The sequence below is a fragment of the Rattus rattus genome, chromosome 3 (genome assembly GCF_011064425.1).
Source record: "Rattus rattus isolate New Zealand chromosome 3, Rrattus_CSIRO_v1, whole genome shotgun sequence".
In the NCBI taxonomy this organism is placed as follows: Eukaryota; Metazoa; Chordata; class Mammalia; order Rodentia; family Muridae; genus Rattus; species Rattus rattus.
Genome location: NC_046156.1, coordinates 21,593,670 through 21,616,044, shown reverse-complemented (window position 1 = coordinate 21,616,044; position 22,375 = coordinate 21,593,670). Strand labels below are relative to the sequence as shown.

The 22,375-nt window shown below is 43.2% G+C and overlaps 1 protein-coding gene across 1 annotated transcript in view; it reads right to left on the bottom strand.

Moving 5' to 3' along the window:
- Positions 1-22,375, bottom strand: part of LOC116895235 — a 29,510-nt gene that overhangs the window by 1,955 nt on the left and 5,180 nt on the right. Inside the window, 6 exon segments of the mRNA XM_032896559.1 lie at positions 7,095-7,312; positions 8,405-8,480; positions 8,482-8,544; positions 11,998-12,164; positions 15,210-15,373; positions 18,140-18,262. Of these exon segments, the coding sequence (XP_032752450.1) occupies positions 7,095-7,312; positions 8,405-8,480; positions 8,482-8,544; positions 11,998-12,164; positions 15,210-15,373; positions 18,140-18,262 (811 nt within the window).

The following is a 22,375-nucleotide window of genomic DNA, read 5'->3' as shown; positions in this document are numbered from 1 at the left end:
GATGAAAAACCCCTGAATACAGCTCTGCTCGCTCCCGTTAGACCTCCCATTCCACTAGCCCATGGCTCTTGATCACCGCTACAAAGGTGCGTTTCCCATAAACCCCGGCATGTGCACGCTATCTCAAAGTTCATGCTGTTTATAAATGTTTGATGAGCTCTGACATGGATCCCACTTTTTTTTTTATTTAACAGAGTAGGGACCACATTGTTCTCATACTTGCTAATGGACACATAGCTAGCCAAACAAATAAAAACCATGTAAAGACAGCATCAACGATGTACTATGACACGAACCACCTAAAACTTTCTATGGAAAATAAGTTTCCAACACGGTCATTATTGCAGCTGTCTTTAATATCCTGAGAATGACTGCACTTATGCAGCGGGCAGGTAGCAGATTTGCCAAGGCCCCTGTCTTGCTCCATCAATCCTCAAGCTTGTGGGTCACCTAAAGGTATCTAGTCAGTAAAGCGACCTGCAGAAAACGAGATGCAAACATTAACTCACACAGATGAGGGGTTCTTTGCAGTTCCTCAGTATTTTAGTGACTTGGGCCTATAGGATTGTTTATAATGCTTTTTTCCCAAATCCAGGAAAAAGAACAGCTCCACAGAAAGATACAGATCTGATCCTAAGCAAGAGTAAGTCTCAGGTAAGCCTGGGACGCTAAAGACAGAGATGCCCTACACTGCCCTTAACTCCCCCCAACCCTGACCCCAGTGGGCAGTGCCTCTGTGTTTCTGGCCGTCTCTCAGTTGGACAGCCCATCAGGACAGGCTTTGCTCCCAGAATTGCTGGCTGTTCTGTGTATTGGTATACATCCCTTGACAAGGCAAAATCACCTTAGTACATCAAGCTCGCTTAGAAGCAGTCTCCATCTTGTGAATTAGTATCAGCTCATGAGAGTTCATTTTTCTAGATTCTTATGAAACTTGAAATATATCCAGGGGGAAATTAACCTTCCTAAGACAGTATGTGCTGTGAGAGAGCCAACTAACTGGTTCTCCTCACTCAACTAGGAAGAAAATTTTAGTTAACATGGTCAGGATGTGCTTTATATTGGACTTAGAATAGTCTGAACTAATCTAGAATATATTCAATATATGTATATAAATATATAATATATAATATATCTATATATAATTTATACATATACATGTAATTATATATAAATATGTTACAATGTGTAATGTGTAAGATACTATATATGAATTATAATATATAACATATTAATATGAATATACTCTATGATGTATGATATATGATATAATATATGTAATATATGATATATATATAATTTATAGTACATAATATGTGATAATATATAATGATGTGTGATATATGTGATGTATAACATATAACATATAGCTTGCAATATATATTATATGTCATAAATTATATATTTTATATTGTATATCATATATCACATATTGTATATCACATATTGCATATAAATATTAAATTTAATATAAATATATGTGTATATAAGTGTATATATGTATACGCATTTATAAAATATATTATAATATAATATATGTAATGATGTGTAGTATAATATATACATTTATAAATTTGTGTGTGTGTGTGCTTTACTATATAGACAGGCATAAGTATATTGGACAGATTACAAAGGCTATACAATGAGGGCCTTCCCTGGCTTCCTAGCTCCGCACCTCTGAGAGTCTGAAGGCACAGTCAGAGACGGCTGGGAAGATGACTTCTTCTCTTTCATCCTGGTAGTCCATTCTTCAGGTCTCAGATCAGCTGTCATCACAGTTACCATTGTGTGATTTGAAATTATCTGGCCAGCCTTGGAGATGTTGTCTTAGCTAGTCCTTGACCTGTTTTTCCTTACTGCTTCATTTATAGTGTCTGTATTGTGGCTCATAATCTGTAATCTATTTCTAGAATATCAATTCCTACATGTTCTGTCCATACATTACTGTACCGGGCACAGCACAGACTAAGGCGCACTTGATAAGATCACTAGTGACTGACAGTTGGCATACTGGCTCTGCTGCCACTTAGCATCTCGCTTCTTTGAAGTTACCCATTCCATCTACCTACCTATTAATATATCTATCTATCTATCCATCGATCTATCTATCTATCCATATATCTATCTATCCATCTATCTATCTATCTATCTATCTGTTTGTCTGTCTATTGTCTGTCTCTTATATTTCCTTATCCTTAAAAAATGAGGACAACAAATACATGTTCTTTCGTCAAGCTACTGTGGAGGTTAACCAAAATATCGTGAAAAGGCATTGGCAAACAGTGTTCATTACACTCATTAAAAAAAATAAGGGCATTGCACTGGCATCAGGAAACAAATGCTATTAATAAGGGCACTCGTAAAGATGGTATGGGACTGAGCGAAATTCCAAACAAGGGCATATCTGACTTCACATCACTTGCTGTGTGAGCCACATGGAATTCAGACTTGGCGAGTAGGTCAACCCAGCTCTACTCAGGACTTGTTTCCCTGTCTAATCAATGAGCTAAAACCAATTCTACAAGGCAGAACATAGTATTCCCTTGTAATTGTAATCACTTAATCAGTTTTCATTTTCTTACCTCAGTAGAAAAAGGAAACCAAAACAGGAATAAAACTGTAATAAAAGAGAATCTACATGGAGTGTTACGTGAGACCCACATAACACTTATGAAAGGTAGTTTGCTTACATGAGTTCTGCTGGGTCTGGGAATAGCACATCTTCGTTTGCATTCAATTTATTTGGTGCCTCTTAGAGAGAGGCTAGGGGAGTGTGGAACTCGAGAGATGCTTAGGTGTATAGAACAAAAGAGATCCCTTCCCGAAGAGCCCAGAGCAGGATTAGTTGCTCTATATACTAAGTTGGCAGTGTGATACCCCAGGAAGCAAGGAGCCATTCCAGGGGTCTCTGGGGTGAGGAGAGGAGATGTCTGTGAGAGCTTTCTGAAAGCCTTCTCCACACTTGCTTAGAGACTGACCTTGTGGTCAGGAGTGGTTCCAGCACATCAGAAGTTCACGGAAATTAATCTGGAGCTCTGGCGCTGTTTGAGGTACACCTAAGCTGGCCCTGAGACATTCAAACCTCAGAGAAACCCAAACCACACATGTTGTATTCCCATTTGTAAGCTGACCCTAGGCCCAGCTGGGCTTCTGGGAAGACTTCTAAATTGGAGATTTGGAGCCAGGATAAACCACTGGGTTTTCTTGGAATGTCCATTAGCCCCGCAATAACCTCTTATCTTCCTGCAGAAATGTTATTCTTTGTTCAGGGGCCAGTTGAAGTCTCCCTCCCACCGCCCCACGAACTACCTTTGAATTGCCTTTCTGTTCCTATCTTCCTGTCTTTCCACACCCTGGCCTCATACATTTTTTTAAGTCACAAAATCCATCATCTTTGTGTCTTGGTTGGTTAGGGGTTTATTCTGATTTCTCTTTAATACATTACTTACAGGGGATGTTCTGGCTACCATTCCAGGTCCATACTCTGGAAACAAGGCCCCTTAACTAGGAGTGAATATATTATTTGCAAAGAAGCATACCCTGTATGTGGGGGAAGGGAAGAAAGTGTGCAGATCACAAGGACATCTGTGGAATGATTTCAGTCCACTAAGGAAGTCTGTATATTACTTTTCCTGATGCTATGATAAAATACTTTGACACAGCAGCTAACAGTAGAAGGGTCATTTGGGCTCATCATTTCCAGGTGACAGTGATCATGATCTGGAAGTCATGGCAACAGGACATTGAGGATAGTCACATACTTTCATGGTTAATATGCAAAGAGAGGGGAAGTGGACTGTTCACCTCCCTTCCTTTATCAGTCCAAGACTAAACGAATTCCCCACATCGGGAATGGGTCTCCCCACATCTGAATCTGATCTAAATGACACCTCACAAACATACCCAGAAGCTCCTTTTCTTGGTGACTGGAGGACCTGTCCAGTTGGCCATTGATATAAGCCAGCAGAGGACATCATCAGTTCGGCCACTAACATCTGCCTTTAATTCTCATAGAGCACTTACCAGACAGGGGCCAAGGTCAGATAAGCATCATTCTTTTTTTGAGAAAGCAACTATCTACTGAATGTCCATTACTATTCAAAGACATGAAGTTATTTTTGAAGACAAGTAGAATGCTAACAAGAGACAAATTGTGTAGGTAATCAATGAAACCTTTGTACAGATTTTACCCGAATAACTTCAGAAACAAAGTCCCTCAACTCTTGACCCTAAGAACTTTTACTGTTGGATGTGATGGTGTTGGAGGCATGTGTGAAAATGCCTAGAGCATCAGGAACTTAGATCTGGATCCTTATTCCCCTCCCCACCATATGTTGCTGAGTTATAGCTCATTAACTCTTTACTTAATGTCTTATCCTATTGCTCTGGTGAAACACCAAAATCACAAGCAAGATGGGGAGGAAAGGACTTATTTGGCTTACACTTCCACATGGCAATCCATCCATCACTGAAGTCAGGACAGGGACCCAAACAAGGCAGGAACCTAGAGGCAAGAGCTGATGCAAAAGCTATTGAAGACTGCTGCTTACTGGCTTGATCCACAGTGCTCACTCAGTCTGCTTTCTAATAGAATCCAGGACCTCCAACTTGCGGATGGCCTCACTCACAATGGTCTGGACCCTTCCACATCAATTGCTAGTTAAGAAAATGACATATAGACTTGCCTACAGACCAATCTGCTGGAGGAATTTCTCCATTGGTCCTCCCTCCTCTCTGATGTGTCAAGTTGATATAAAATTAGTGAGCACACCTAACAAATACATGTCACTCTGAGTGCAGACAGAAGTCATTGTTGATTCACTATGGAAGGAGAGCCACTGGCCACCAAGAGTAAGTAATGATGAACTTGCTCACCATCCTCTGTGGGTGGTTTTGAGAGAGTTATAAATAGTAGCAGTGGAATGGGATGGCACCATGCACTGAATCAGTAAGTACTTCAAACTGCTTAGCCATTAATTGTATGTATTTAGACTGTGTGTGAGAGTGTGTATGTGTGGTAAACACGTGTGCTTGCATGTGTGTAGGTATGGGAGGTCAACATCTGGTGTCCTCTTCAATTTCTCCCACCCTTTTCTCTTTTCTATTATGAGGCAGGGCTTTTACTGTGCTTGGAGTTCAAACTCGGTGCCCTGACGGTCCACCAAGCCCAGAGATTCTCTTCTCTCTGCTTCAACAGCACTGGGATTACAGACTTGCACCACTATATCCATCTGTTAACATGTGTGATAGAGAAAGACCAAAGGTCCTCATTCTCACAATCAGCACTTTGTCCATTCATCCTACCTCCCCAGCTCCACGTTGTATCTTCAGCCATTGCAACACACAGAGACTAGACTAGAAAACCACCCATCTCCAACATTTTAACCCAGAAATGCTCCTGTCTAAAGGAAATGCAGAGACAAAGAGTGGAGCAGAGACTGAAGAAAGGCCGTCCAGAGATTGCCCCACTTGAGGATCCATCCCACATGCAGACACCAAACCCAGATACTATCACTGATCCCAAGATGTGCTTGCTGAGAGGAACCTGTTAATAGTTGTCTCCTGAAGGGCTCTACCAAATCCTGACCAAAACAAATGCAAATGCTCAAAGCCAACCATCGGACTGATCACGGGGACTCCAATGGAGGAGTTAGGGAAAGGACTGAAGGAGCTGGAGGAGCCTTATCTGGTATCAATGGGAGGGGAGGCCCTTGGTCCTAGCAAGGCTTGATGCCCCAGTGTAGGGGAATGCTAGGGTGGTGAGGCTGGAGTGGGTGAGTGGGTAAGGGAACACTCTCATAGAGAAAGGGGGAGAGGGAATGGAATAGGGGATTTGCAGAGGGGAAACCGGGAAAGGGGATAACATTTGAAATATAAATAAAGAAAATAGCCAATTAGAAAAGAAACCACAACCAATCAAAATGCAGAGGTATGGAGTTCAGCCCTAATGGATTCATCTATAAAACACTCCTGCACAGTGCAGATCACTGGTGCAGTGGTGGTAGGGGTCTGTTTTCTTTATGGACATGGCCCCTGGTAGGTCCATCATGCTCCAGGGAATGGTCCCACACCAATGGATAGAGAGGCAATACTCATTAGTTATTAATTGTGTGCTTAATTAATTTAATAATTTATTAAATGAAAAGAGAACAGCACATTGGGGGTGAATCTGGGAGTTGGGGTGAATATTATCAAAATACATTCTATGAAATTCTGAGACCTAATAAAAAGATGTATCAAAAACGTTGGTTGTTGTATAAAAATGGAAATTTGGATGATTGGACATTGGACTGCTTAGTTTGTGCACTGAGATTCACAGCCCCTGAAACCACTGGTTCTTCGATGGCATGTTCAATGGCATGTTCGATGGCATGTTCGATGGCATGTTCGATGGCATGTTCGCCTTTCTACTGCCAGAGCTGAATGGCTTCATTCCAGGCTTCAATTTCTGTCCTCCTGTCATGTGCCAGTAGCACTGCAAAGATCTTTCCTTACAAAAGGAAAGTCAAATTGTTACAAGTGTCCTGCTATTCTTGTGAGTCTGTGTGTCCCGCTGTGCACTGGCTTCCCTTTGAAAGGCTGCACAGAGGATGAGAAGGAAGGCCATAGAGATTCGCCTCTATGCAGACACTGAGCCCAGGCCCCAGCCACTGGGAGCCCTGTGTCCTGCTGCTCTGCTCTTAGTAGTTCTGCCTGCAGTGTTTCTTTGAAGTGTGTCCAAATGAGACTGTAAGTCACAAACCCGAGCTGCCCCGCACACTCTCTGGGACCAAGACACACTCTTGCCTGACGGTGTCTCATCTAAGGAGTGGTTTAGCTTCTGAAGAAAAGCCCACTCGTGCTTCAAAGATGATATTTTCTCAGCAACTGGGAAGGCAAATTCTTGGGGGAAGAGAGGAGATGCAGAGCACTGCAGTCCCTCTGGAGGTCCCTTTTCAGGTCACTTTCACCAATTAGCTCCCAAAGATCCTTGCTGACAGCAATTTATAGATGAGAATCCAAACCAAATGAGACCCAGCTGCGAGGCAAAGGCTTCTGTGGTGAAAAACAGAGAACAGAGTGGAAGCTTTCTGGGAAACAAAAAAGTTCAGGACCTCCTCTAAGAAGCCCAAGGAGGCTGGCTCTCTAGGGAATAGGCTGCCTCGCTCAAGCCACTTCCCTTCTTGCTCCTTGGCATTTTCTCCATGGCCCCATCCCAGGTCCTGCCCCTGGCTTTCTGCATGTGGCCCTGAATCGCTTCGCCTTGGAGACTGAGTATGACTTTTAAAGCTAAGACTTATTCCACCTAACTTCTTTGGCTTCTGAGTTTGTCCTTATAAAAAGGATACAGAAAATGTCACAGGCAGAACTCTGAAGGAAAAGTCAGGCAACTGGAACACTACACTCCATGGATGGAGACAAATAAGGCTAAAGGTGATTGATCCATCTGGATAATGAGCTAGCATAGCTGTACCTTGGTCATTGAGTGAGTGAATTGAGTATATATACATATATATTATAGAAATACAAACTACATTGTGTGTGTGTGTGTCTGTGTGTGTGTGTGTGTCTGTGTGTGTGTGTGTCAAGCAGAAGTAAAAGAACATTTATCAGAAGCCAATAGATAGCAACGTTTTATGAAATCAGACACTTATAACATCCAGCAGAAATAACTGGGCACTAAGCCCAGCTGAAACTGTCAAGCTAGGGTTCCAGACTGAGAGCCTCCAGGAGAGCAGAGCTTTCCCCATAGATAAGTGTCAGCTTCTCATCCCCCATGCATATTATTACTTATATTGTAAGATAAAGAGCGGTAACTTCTGTTGGGAGGAGTTTGCCTTCCAACCATTCTCAAAGGCCTGATGTCGACAATACCCTTACCTCTTTGTTCCTCTCTCCACTGAAATGACCATGCTGGCTCTGGGTTAAGGGGCTGCCTCCTCACCCCCAATGTGTGTCCAGCAATCTCAAACAGCACACAGAAATTTAACTACAAAACTGATGTTACGGAGATCACAAGCAAAATTTATGAGATGGTGCAGGTTCTGTAGTTGTCAGCCAACAGGCTCGCCCTGCCCCCAGTTTCAGAGCCAGAAGTAAGGAATCACTAACGTAAGTGCCAAGGATGACTAGAGTGCAGACCAGGTGGCATTGAGGAGCCTGGTGACTGTTCTCCAGCACTCCCCTCTCCTCAATCCTTTCCACTCCATTTTGACAGATTTCTGGAAGTAGACAATGGAAAAATTCTCATATCTTCCAGATGCTTGGGACCATGTACAGTGCCAAGCATGGACAATGCTATGGAACCAGATTCAAACAGGGAAGGGGTCCACGACCCCCAACATCCCAACAAATATCCAATCTTATACAATGACAACTAGCCGTCAGAACACACAATGAGGACTAGCTAACCGTCAAAGCATACCCAGTGATGGCAGAACACACAGGATAATGATTGTCAGAGCACACACAAGGACAACTGTCAGAGCACACACGTCCGCTGACTAACAATCCTGGAGGGCGAGTAAAGAGCACATACAGTGAACACACAACGATGCTGAAGTCCTGTAGAAGGCAAAACAGGATGGACAGGAGTCTGACAAAGAAGTTGGAAACACAAAGAACATCTTATAAGACAGGTAAAGCACACAAAGCGTGGGACAACCACAGAATACATGTAGAAGGCGTGCTGGCTAGTTTTATATCAGTTTGACATAAGCTAGGGTCATTTGAGAAGAAAGAACTACAACTGAGAAAATACTGTCAACACACTGGCCTATGAGGAAGCCTTGCACTTTCCTGGTTGGTGACTGATGTGAGATGGCCCAAATCATTGCCGGGGGTGCTGATAGTGGACAGGTCCTCCTAGGTGCTATAAGGAAGCAGAATGAAACAGTGGTGAGGAGCAAATCAACACCTCTCTATGGCCTCTGCATCATGTCCTGCCTCCAGGTTCCTGTCCTGCCTCCAGGTTCCTGTCCTGTCTTACTTCCTGCCCTGATTTGCATTGGTGACAGACTGTGATTTTGAACTGAAAGCCCAGAGAAACCCTTCCATTTTCCTGATGCTTTTGGTTATGGTGTTTTAGATCATAGCAATAGAATCCATAACTACACAGAAAGCTTTTCATAGTTGGTTAAAATATCTGTTTTTTCCTTTCCTTTTTTTTTTTTTTTTTTTTTTTTTTTTTCGGATCTGGGGACCGAACCCAGGGCCTTTTGCTTCCTAGGCAAGCGCTCTACCACTAAGCTAAATCCCCAACCCTAAAATATCTGTTTAAAATTGAGGTTTTTTTTTTAGGAAAAGCTTCATACTGTCCTTTTGTTGTTTTATAAATACTAATCTAACTGAACCAGATTAAAATAAGGCCCTTGCCAGAGAGGACCTCTCCCTGTCATGTGTCCCCCTGCCCCCCCACCAAAAAAAACCTGTTTTTGAACTTTTGCTATGCTCGTCCTATTTTTCCTTATATGACAGATCCAGCTCTGGCCTGCAAGAGTCTGGAGACGACTGGAATGCTGCACGGAATGTTTACTGTTTACACACCGGTTAGATGCTGAGACAGAAAGACCTGAGAAAGATTAGAGAGCTAAAGTGTACAGAAGCAAAAGAAGAAAACCGATTTTAAAAACGAGGCAAAAAAAAAAAAAGACACAAAATTGTATGATAAGTCTTCAAAACTCTATTCACATAAAATAATAAATTTTTACATCCCTAAATGACGGAGACCACCCACCCAGTAGTATGTAAACAGTTCCTTCCAAGTATAAGTCATAAAATAATAACGATATGATGTCACTGGGCTAAAGAAAACCAAAGCTTCAAACTGCAGGTAGTAAACCTGACCTTAAAGCAGGCTTAGTAAAAGATGGTGTGTGAACTCATAGAAATGGCTCCCAGGAGGCAACAGTGCTTGATCTAGCAGAGCGAGACCAGACTGGCCTATTTTTTTGGTGGGTCAAAGGATGGGCTGGGAAGTGAGTGGCAGCCTGGAGGTGTCGCTAGCTTCAGCTTCAGCAATGCATTTGAAAGTTATTCTGTAACAATTTTGTGGGCAAGATTAAGAAATAGCTGGCTTAAGGAGGTCCTGTTCTTGTGGGAAAGAAGGTTTGTAACATTTTGGCACGGGTTTAGTCTAGTCTTGGGCCCTGGCCAGGACGACATTTTATCAATACCTTAATGATTTTTGTTTTTAGCTGTCAGTTTTCAGACAATTAAAAAAAAAACATGATGGTTTACAAAATTACTGACTGAGATAGTGACATGAATACTGGACCTAAATAAGATACATTTTAATAGGAAAAATATAAAATCCATACATCCGAGTTAAGAATAACAGACCTGGAAAGATTTTGTTTAAGTGTAGTTTGTGTGGAAAAAAAAATAAGCAAAATGGGCCTGTGTTTGGCTGTCGGCAGGCTCCATATGAGTCATGCATCTATGAACCCTGGGAAGTTAACAGCCTTTTTGACTGCACTGCTGAGTGTGTAGGATGAGACTAAGGCCAGCAATGCCCCTCCATACTAATGCGCTGTGGGTCAGTCTAAGTGTATCTGAATCTTGAGCTTGAATATGACCAAGTGGAAAAACCTAGGTCAGAGAGATGCTGTAAAGTCACATGGCACCACGCAGGTGGCTGCGTCTGCTAGGCCCACTACACTGCAAATAGAAAGCCCTGGCCCTGGATGGTGGATGAAGTTCTATCATCCCAGCATGTGGAAGGGGGATCAAGGCCGAGGTTGAGGACAGCTTGCATGGTAAGGTAAGACTTTATCCCGAAGAACTAAAATCTACGTAAAAATTGTCCAAAGCTCTGTGTTCCCATCCCACATCCCTTACATTTCCACCCCATCATGGCTCTCTCTCTCTCCCTCTCTCTCTCTCTCCCTGGTAAAAGATGATATTCATTCATTTAGCAAACATTTTATTAATCACCTAAATGCTGACAAGCTTTTCTAAGCATTTTGAGCATCAGTGAACACAAGAACCATTGTGTAGCCGATGTTCTAGAAAAGAGACAGCAAACAATAGACAGTATGAATGAGCCAATTTTATGACCTATTAAAAATTGACATGTGGGGTTGGGGATTTAGCTCAGTGGTAGAGCGCTTGCCTAGGAAGCGCAAGGCCCTGGGTTCAGTCCCCAGCTCCGAAAAAAAGAACCAAAAAAAAAAAAATTGACATGTGCGATGGGGAAGGGGGAGAAAGAGAGTAAAACAGGACTTCTGGGTGCTTGGGGAAAGAGGGATTGGCAACTGGAAGTGTTATTACCAATGCAAACTCAAGAGAGGAAGCATTCAAAGAAAGTCTTAAAGGAGACTGGAGTCATTAACTTCCTCCCCTCCCCCATTATGGTAGCAAATACCTGAGATGATCAACTTATCCAGGGTTAAGTAACACAGTTCTAGAGCGTCCAGGCTACAGGTGATTATTCCCATTGTCTCTGGGCTTGTGCTGAAAGCAGCCCATCATGTGAGACAGAAAGACCTGGAAGAGGCAAGCTGCTCACCTCAAGAGTCCAAATAAGAGATGCAGAAGAGGCTGCAGTTCCCTCACGCCCTTTGAAGACATGTTCCTAATAACCTCCTATAGGTCCCACCTTTTAAAGGGGCTTCCGTCACCCAAGATCACCAACCTGAGGACTGGCCTTCAGAAGATGCCCCAGAGGCAGACTAGAGCACAGCTGAAGGGGCTGCCCGCATGAGGAATGAGAGGAAAGCATTGAAGGCAAAAGAAAAAAAGCCCGTGTGCTATGTGCCGGGAAGGGAAGACGAGCGGATGGTAGGAAGTGAGCTCAGAAAGGTAATTGGGCACAGAAGGGCTTCAGCTTCTACTCTAATTACGATGGCAATCACCTGGAGCTTTGAATGGAGGAGGAACTTGATCTGACTTGCACCGTGGAAAGATCGCTGTAGCTTCTGTGGGAAAGTTGGGTTCCAGAAGAGTTCGGCGGAGGCCAGCCTATGAGTGAGAGAGAGAGCCATGGCAGCGGTCCACATGATCAATGGCACCGCTCACCACAGTGAGGCCAGAGTGGAGAAGGTGGGAACTTAGAGCAAATAAGACTTCCTGAACATCTGGGTGTGAGACGGGAACAAAGGAGCATTGAGGGTACTTCAGGTTCCCAGCCTGAGCCAGTGAGGGCTGAAGACGCCATTGTTGAAGTAAGAGTACAAAGACCTCAGCTTAAGAGAGAAAGATGGAGTTGAGTTTGGGGCAGATCAAACTGGGGTCTCTATTAGACTTTCAGATGGAAAGGCCAAATAGAAAAACAAAATTGTGGATTTAGCTCAGTGGTAGAGCGCTTGCCTAGCAAGCGCAAGGCCCTGGGTTCGGTCCCCAGCTCTGAAAAAAAAAGAAAAAAAAAAGGAGCTCAAGATATAAATTCAAGAGTCTCTGGAATATAAGTGGCATTTCGAGCCATACAAGTGAAAAGACATCAAGGCAATGAACGCAGACAGACATGAAAAGACCCCATGGCTGTACTATGTGACACTCTGATGCTAGAATAGAGTCAAGAAAACAGAAAAGGAATCCCGACATGTCAGAAAACCACGTACATAATGCCACAGAAGCCACGTAAAGAAAGTGTGAGGATGGAAAAGTGACCAACTGTCACTCTTCTGAGAGAACAAGAACAATAAGCAATGAGGGCTGACCATGAGGCTTAGTGCCAGAGAAGTCGTCTGTTACCTTGCCAACAGTGGTCTCTGGAGTATGGTCAGAGACAAGGTCAAATTGGAAGAGAAATAGCTAGAAGAAATGAGATCAAAGGAAGGCTTTTAAGATGAGAGCCATTACAGTTCCCAGGCCATGCATGTGTATTGGATCGGTAGAACATAAATTTGAATTGTTGGAGTAATGTCCTTTGGTGAAGGAGAACTCATGAAGCCTAGTGAACATGTGGGGAGACGGTTACAATTGGAGGTGCAGATGTTCACCTGTAGAAGCAAGTGAGAATAGAGTAGAAGGGATTCTGAGAGGCGCCAGTGATTAGGCAGTGTGGTACAGAGAGAGCTCGTTTTGTTTTATCTTGGGTGTAACAACCAACTGATTCATTTGCCAACTCATCATACAAATTCTCCCAATGTTAATACTGTCAGCCTCCCAGGAAAATGCTTTATTTGCCTCCATTCCAAATCCTTGGCTTAGCATCCTCACCAGCAGTAGACAAGAGAAGAAACACCCAGGACATATGTAGACTTTGGAAAAGAGATAATACATAGGAACATCACTAGTTATATTTTAGTATTTTTAGCTTTGTTATTTTGTGAAATTTTAGAGTAGAGGTAGCACAGAAAAACCAACTGAAAGGTAAGAGCTAAACTGCTAAAATATTAGCTCTTCAATGTGGACAAGTTAAGTTAGCCCCTCTAACCCCATCAGTAATACAGATATATATTTCTGGCCTCTGAACGGAAGAAAATTTGAGCTTGGTCCCTTACTCTTAGAGGTCCAAAGATGCTAAGGACTGAACAAAGCAAAGTTGCATGCACATGAGAGAACACCATAGGCAAAGAGTGGGCTTCAACCCATACAGGAATAGCCAGGAATACAGACTGAGGGAACACTGCTCTTGTCTGAGCCCATTTCTGCTCTTGACTCTTTGTCTCCAGTCCTTGTTCCTGCTGTTTCCTTCTCGAACATTACATTTATGTGAAGGCATAGCCCCTTCACATCTCCATTCCTCATGCCCTTGCCTTTACTTTCCCATGTTGCATTCTAAGCATCCTAAGCCCATCATACCCTCGCCACTGAGATAATGATTTGCATAATGTTCCTGCTACACAGACAGAGTAGAGAGAGATGGCGCCAACTGCGAGATTAGAGACCCCGCATTCCTCATTAGGACATACTGTGGGCCTATGCAGTCTGTCTTTATTGAGTCTTGTGAATAACTCAGTGTCTTCAAAGGGGTGTTTGTAATGTGAATTATATGGAAGAGGAAATCTTGAAAATTACCTTAAGCTAGCTCCTATGAGTAGTTCTCCACACCAATTAACAATGAAACAATATTAGTAATGTTCCACAGCTTAATCTCCGTTCAGTCCCATCAAAATGGCATTCAGTTATCAATCTGCATACATGTACACAGGAGAGGCAAGAGAGCTGACCACCAGTGTGAGGTAATGAAAAGGCCTAAAGGCTTCTGAGAAGCATCTCTACTTGCCTAACATTACACTGTTAGTGATGAATGTTTTCAGGTGAAAGCTTTATGAGGGTTTGCAACCCAACCAACTCTCTTGAGAGGGACATAGACGGAAACACAGCTCAGTGATTAGACAGCAAGCCCTCAGTGAGTTTCCATGAGGGGGTGTGACCATTAACATTCGGAGATGGCAAGAAGACAACAGGAACAAGAAACAAAATGTAGGGTACTGCTGGGTTGTGAGATCCGAAGCCCACAAAGATTGGTAGGAAGACGGTCAAAGAAGGGAAGGTAGAAGCCTGTGAGAAGGTATGGGGTTCCATGCCTGTAGTCCCAGCGTTAGGGAGATTGAGGCAGGACGATTGCTAAGACTTTAAGGGCAGCATGACTACAGGACAAGACCTCCTCTCATTAAGGTTGAGGGGGAGGGGGAGGAGAATGGGGGAGAATGGGGGAGAAAGGGGAAGAAGAGGAAACTGGAAGAACTTTTTATCTAAGACCTAAAAACAAACACAGAGCTTCATGGTTGAATTCCACAATTGCAATTTACTGTGTGATTACAAAAAGTATTTTACCAATTACAAAAATAAAAAAGAAAGAAAGAAAGAAAGGAAGAAAGAAAGAAAGAAAGAAAGAAAGAAAGAAAGAAAGAAAGAAAGAAAGAGAGAAAAAAGGCTTTGTGAAAGAAAAGAGTGGAGAGCAAACTACCGTCTCTGGGTGTAAATATGAAGATATTTCAAACAACCAGGTTTACTTAACAAGTTCATAAATTCTTCAAAGACCATAATGTTCTAAACTCTCCCAAGCTTCAGACAAGACCTGTGACCTTACGCAAACTCGATGAGTCATTTTGGTTGAGAAGTGAAAGAAAATCATTACTGCAGACGGACTTGCTCAGATCAGGGCTGATCTCTGCGGAGGGATGGGCTAGTCTTCATGGAGACCAGTGGTATTTTACACCAGCATGTTTAATGCTCTCCCCCCCTCCCAGGAAATCTCATGTATCTCTCTGACTTCTCCCAGTGCTGTGTACCCAATCCTACAGTCAGCAGCTAGCTAGTGGAAGCCAGTAGTTGCCCACATCTCTGCCATAACGCCAAGAGCCTACTATACTGAAGTGAGGCCAGAGAAAGAAAGGGGATATCTCCTGGCTTCTTCGTAGGGAAGGTTCCATATTGCCAATCTGTTTTATCCAAGGAGCAGCTCTTGGAAAACTGCTTCATAACAAGTTCGTCGAACATGGAGCTTGGAGGGGATGAGGAAGAGGACAGACAGGAACAAACATTCCTTCACTTAAAGTTGTGAATATCTGCTGTTGAGGTGTCCCTACGATATGAAAACTGGGAAGAAAAACTAATAGGAAAAGAGCAATTGAAAACATTCGAGGACTTCAGGGCAGCTCAGTGGGTAAAGCACAGCACAAACATGAGGGCCTGGCGTCAGATCCTTACCATCCTCATAAAAAGGCAGCTATGGCAATCCCCCTCTGTAACCCCAGGACAGGGAGTGTGGACAGGATTTGGAGGGTTTACAGACTAGCTGCTCTAACCAAAACTACCCACTCAAGTTCAGCGAGACCTTGTGTCTCCGGTGGAGAATGATAGAAGACATCCCAATGTCAACTGCTGGCTTCCACAGGTACCCACATGGGTACACTCATACACAAATGTGCATACTGAGATAACCACACACACACAGGCACATGCATGCACATGCACACATACACTAAAAGTATGATTAATAAAGTAAGCTCACTTCAAATTAGTAGCAATAGCAAAGTCACGATAATGTTTAAAACTATGTATTTTCAAATACAAGAGGTTTGGGTTTTTTTTTTTCAATTGTTTTTGTTTCAATTGTTTTTACTTTCATGCTGAGGAAAATTTGGAATTCACATTCTGTTCCTGAGTTTTAGAACCCCTGATTTTATAACCGTGAACTATGAACTCTTCCAAACCAGAGGCTTATCTGTTTTGGAGTAGCTTCAAAGGTATTCATGCACTTACCTACCAAGAAGTGGCCAGTCATCAGCTTCCTCAACCTCACAAGCACCTCTCAAAGTGCCAAGCATAGCTTCTTACCAGTCAGCCAAGTCAACGTTCTCCACTGAAAAGCCTGCATTTCCCCTCATCTCTCCACCAAAACTCCCACTTCATTGGCTTCAATTTTCTCTTTCCATTCTAGCCAAACTGTGGATAATGTCCAGCCTGCACTTTACACAGAGAATTCCCAAATTCATATCACAATGCCCGTTCTCCAGATCCTCAGGGTCAGCCACACCGAGTGTTCCTCACTCAATAGACCAACTGTTCTCACATGCAACAACCTTAGAGAAACAGGCCGCATCCACTCCAAAACACAGTCTGATGCAGCATCCTCCGAGATAGCCCTGCTCAACCTCTTGATCTTATCTTTCCATGAGCTTCATATGTGTGCGTATGTGCATTTCTCATGTAAGATCACACAATTTTATTTACCTAGACCCAATAATGTGGAGTCTCCTGTCCCTCTTGTTAAGACTGTGATCACAGCCTGACTGGGAGCTCTGCATCCTAAAGGTATCCATGTCTAGGTAGTTATCCCATCAGTTCCTACCTTTTCTTTCTCACCCCCCCCAAACTTCCCATTCATAAAATTTTAAACCCAGCATTATCTGGCTAGTGTACATTGACTCCAATCTTTCCTTCCAGCTTTCTCTGGCATTACGATTGAATCTTAACCTCATCTTTTGAAATAACAACCATGTAGTCTATGGTACAGTGATAAGCTATCCCAGGGACTTTCAAAAGACGTGCAGTTTCGTTATAACACCGATGCTTTCTGAGTAGGCTGGCTCTGTCCTCCATGTTGCCTTTATATGAAGTGAAGGCGACTTCGTCTGGAGCCTCATGATCTGCTCACGGAAGCAAAACAAGGATGCCAACGCCACACAATGGCTTCCTATGCTGTTCCCGTACTTTATTCATCAAAGAAAATAAACTGCCAGTCAAGGTATAATTCCACCATGTAGAAAACCCCAGTAAAAGCCAAGTAACAGAAAGTATTTAGAACAGATAACATAATCTACCAAATCATCGCTAAAGGTAAAGTCCAATCTCAAGACTATTTCCTGTTTTTATTACTTTTTTTTTTCCTCCAAAACACCTCAACCCCAGCAGTACTAGCATTTTGGAGACACTGTGTGTTACAGAATGCTAAGCAGAAGCTCTGTCCTCCTCGGTCTCTACCCAGTAGGTGTCATGTGCTCTATGTTTGCCGGACATGACGATAAAGATGGTTCCAGCCCTTGGAAAGTCTTCCCTGAAGGAGCAAAGTCGCTCCTCATTTAAAATAGACAACTCTGGTGTTTGTAGAGGAAAGAAATGATGTCTGGTCATGACAGGATCTCTGTGACATTGTGCGAGTTTAATAATTTATTATAAAATACTATGAAAATTACAAAGAAAAAAAGAGGCTCCTGCCTTTTACAGGGATAAAATCATTAACTTCAGAGGCAAAACACGCCAAGGTTTGTATCTTGGTTTCATTGGTCCATAAAATGCTGCAAATGTTGCATAAGCCCAATAAACCTTTTTTTTTTCCTCTTCAGCAGGAGGCAGTAACATTTCTCTTGCAATCTTCCAGTAAAAAAGAAAATCAATGCATGGTTTTTGGCATGTGGTGTATGCCAGTAAATGACAGCTGGCAGCAGTGAGAACCCTTTCTCCAACATACATAAAAGACGAGATGCTCACCAAAAACCTAACACAGAGACAAGCAAAACCTGTGCCCCTTTTCGCATGCATGCAGACACACACACACATACACACACACACACACACGGCCAAAAGTCCTTCTCAGGAGGATGGCACCACGGCCCCATACAATACTGCCTGTATTTGTTTCTCCATAAATAAGATGTGTTGTTAGTATGGACTACAAATCAGACGGGGTGATTCGTGGTTTGGAAGGGAAAAAAAAGACGTGTTGTCAAGAAACTTGAGCCCTGTGGGTTTGCCATAAAACACATACCCTTGGATGGGAGCAACAGGTTTTTGTAGCACTTTCTTGGACGTCAGCAGATTCTCACAAATCAGAGCGGCGAAGTGTAAAACATATGCCCTCAGCAACCTGCCAAAAACCAGTAAAAGGAGCCTGCAGAGAAGCCAACTCTGAGAGCCGGGCAGCAGGCTGGGGCTGGAAGGCTCCGTAAATTCCCATGGAGATGCACTTTTAGTGAGAGCCTGGGTAAACAGAACAGTTTTAAAGGATGAAACGATTCCTCCTAGGGCTGCACACCATACCGTCAAAAATCTCAAAATGACAGGTCACCGAGGCATTTTTAAATCCAGTCTTTGGGGCCCAAGAAAGGATGACAAGTCAGTGGCTTTATGATGAGGAAATGTACCTCCCTGCGGTTGAGCTGGCCTTTTGAGAGAGGGAGGCACGCTACCATGCCATCGAGACATGCGGCATTTTGTATCCAGGTGCAAAGCACTGCTGTTTGCTTGTGAAGAGCTTCACAGAACAGTAACCATGAAAAATACACAGTAGACTAAGGTCCCCTTCCTAAGGCAGCAAGCTATAAATTCTATTTTCAAAGTAGCATGAGTCACATCGAAATAGAATAACCTCCTGGCCTTGTATGCTGTTGTTGTTCCTACCTCCTCTCCTCCTCCTCCTCCTCCTCCCCTCCTCCCCCTCCCCCTCCTCCTCCTCCTCCTCCCCCCTCCTCCTCCTCCTCTTCCCCCTCCCCTCCCTCTCCTCCTCTTTCCCCTCCTCCTCCTCCATCTTCTCCTTCAACTCCATAAACTCTTGGGAGACTTTCAAGTTGGTAGAAAGATTTGGATCCCAATGCCCTAGAGACTGAAGCTTTTCCCAGCACTAACGCGGCAGCACAGAGTTTGCGTTCCAGCAAAACTCAGATTTCAACCCAGAGGGAGTTGTAACTGAGCCCCTTTCCCCAGCAAAGCCAGGGGAGAGCCTGCTCAGAGCATTAAGCTTTCTGCTTCTGCTCTTTCAATGCCCTGAGGCCTAGATCCTAGCCATCGGAGGTGGCTCTCTTCTGTACTACATAGCTAGTCCCAAGCACCCAGGAATTCTTGCACCAGATGCCTGCTCACCCCTGGTCCAAAGGCAGCTCTCTCCTTACAGTGTCATAGCAACCAAAGGACTGTCTGTAAGGCAGGCTCCCAACTCTAAATGTATCTCCCCCTCTTGCTGCATTTTTTAATCCTGAAGTGGAAATTTGGCTTAATGAGCCCCAAAGGGCAGCCTCTGCCAAGCTTACTAAATTCTAATGAGATAATTAACCAGATAGAAAAAAGTTTTTAATTTTGCAAGTATAAAAGAAGATTGATATTGTGTTATGTGCGACTAAGCTTGCACAAGGAAAACATTCCCCCAACATCTGATAAAATAAATTAAAGGTTAGTCCCAAACTTAGAAATGAATATCTGCTCTGGTCAAAGTTCCTTTTCAGTCCTTGGGTATTTTTAATGACTAAAAGAGTAGATACAAAAGTACTCAGTCATACGTGCATTCATGCATGCATTCATGTATGTATTCAACACCCTTGATGCCAGTGCCCTTGATGTTGTTGATGTCTGGGCCGCCAACAACAGTACATTTGTAAGGTCTCCTGGAAGTTGTGATTTGAATATTTGATATGATAAAGGGCTAAACACACATGTGTATATTTATAATTTACAATCAAAATACAGCAGATTGTCAATCTTCCTTTTCCCTGGTTTTTCCCCTGACCTCACAACTCCAGGAGGGTCACCAGCCAGACAGGTGCACTTAATTGTTTCTTTTACGTTTTGCGTATTTCCTCATTCTTTCGTCTGTAAGACCGTCTGACAGGTAGAATTCTTTTTTGTGAAGTAGTTTGCTGCATCATCAAAGTTGAGTCACTTTTCAAAAAAGAGAAAAACAGGGATTTTGATTAAAGGTAAAAAGTGATGGAAGTCAATGCATTGCTACAGAAGACCGTTAGAGAAAAGTGTTGTCATCTCTGACATTTCTTAGAACACTGGGGCATAAGGACTTCAAGACAGTGTTTTAAAGAAGACATTCATCTTTTACACATTACACCACAAAACCCACAAAGCCCGCTTAGAGAGAGCAGGCCCCCTTAATTTATGCAAATGTTTAAAGCATTGCTTAAATCACCCTATATATTTTAAAATCTTACTGAATGTATTCTTTTTATTTCACATGTGAGGTTTTTTTACCTATGTATGTGCATGTGCACCACGTGTCCTGTTTGAAGGGCAGAAAATGTCACTGGATCCCCTGGAACTGGTGTTAGAGATTGTGGTGTACCTTGTGGAACTGAAGCCAGGTCCTTCCTGTGCAAGAGTGACAAGATCTCTTGACCGCTCAGCCGTCTCTCCAGCTCCTGCCCTGTATGTTTATTTTGTCTTTATTGCCCCTCCTCCTTGACTGGTTCTCTTGGTGAAGAGGACATGAGAGTAGACTAGGGTTAGAAATTGCCCTTCTCCTCATCTTTCTTGATTCCTACTTGATTTCTCCTGGGAATTGGTGGATCCCCTTGCTGGTCCTTGAGCAGACCCCTGCTGGTCATCGCCAGTGTAGCAGGGCAGATCAATGACAAGCTATCCTACAGGATGAGAACTCCAGATGGAAAAGCGAAACATCTGAACATCTGGAATTTTCCTAGACAATTATTTCAACTGGATAAAGTATTGGAATGGCTGGAGCAGAAGTTTCTGTCTTCCACCTGAGAGTCTTTTTATAATCCGGGGAGCGCAGCTGCAGGCAGAATCTTCATGAGAAGCAACAGATTCGGTTTAGCCTCATCCAAGAGGGAGATGGAAATTAACCGTGACTTGGGAGAGCAGCATCACTTCACCTGTTCTGGTGTCTTGCATCATGGGGACCGAACTGGGTGGGAGCACAAATGAGACCAGGGTCACCCTTTGAACAATGTTTACCATGTTTCTCTATTCCTTTAACATTGACCATTTGACTCTATCTCTCTCTAACTCTATCTTATACACACACATGCACCCATGCATGCACACACGCACGGCTAGACAGGTACTTTTGTCAAATGTCAAGAAAGGCATATAATTTTATTAAATTTAGTGAAAACTTTCCACCACACAATTTACTAAACTACTTTTGAGCAGCGTGTCTGTTCAAGTAAGGCAGATCTTACTTTAGAATGTGTTAACGGGGACTATATTTACAACTTTATTTTATTCACACCAAAAATTCCACTCTAATGATAATGAGTATCCCTACCAAAAAGCTCTCCCAAGAAGACCCAGCATCCAGCTCTAGAAGTCTGCTGGACTCCTGTGCTCACTGCCTGAAATCTGAACCCCGAGTCTCATATCTGAATGCTGACCTGCATCAGTATTCCGTGATGTAGGGAGCCAGGTGCAGTCGCGGGGAAATGAACTGCCAAGGCTGGGGAAATTAGACTGCAAATTAGAGCTAAGATTTAGAAAGCCCAGAAGGAAATCACGGTGAAGAGTAGGCCAGGCACAGCAAGTGAGGTAAATGAGAGGGGGACTGCAGAATAGAGCCAATGTCATGGGGGCAGCAGCTCTTGCCATCCCCGTTCCTTAGCAACAAGGAGTTCCAGAGCCTCTCATCTGAAACTTCTGGAGCGAGTAGGGCTGAGAGTACAGGGGTTTCAGCCATTCATGCATGTGCCAACTTATATGGCTCTCTGAAGGACTTGTGCTGAGAGAACAACGCCATTCACCAAATGTGACATAATGTATGATCCCACTTACCCAGCAGTGTTAAAACACTGATATGATAGATGGAAAACCAATTACTGTTTGTCACGGGCTAGAAAGCAGGCAGGAGCCATGGGGGGCTAGCCAGGACTGCCACTAAATAAGAGCATGAGGCTATCTTTCATTGTGGTGAAGGTAATGATCCTACAAACAGAATTAGAGGCAAAACTGCACAGAACTTAACATACACAGATATGGGGAAACACAATAGACAGTGAATAAAACTAGTGAAATCCAGACGGGGGAAATGAGGTGTTTCAATGTCCTGGTTATGATACAGTACTGTGGTCGTACAAATGTTAACACGGGAAAATGAACAAAAGCCATAAGCTGTATCTCTCTCTATCACTTCTGACAACTCCTTGAGAGTCTACAGTTCTCTATGAATATATGGAAACGAGGGAGTGCATTTGAGGTATGTTTGTTTAACATTAAACAGTGCCAACACACCCATGTTTCTCCAGCAAAGTGTCTAACGACTCACACCAAG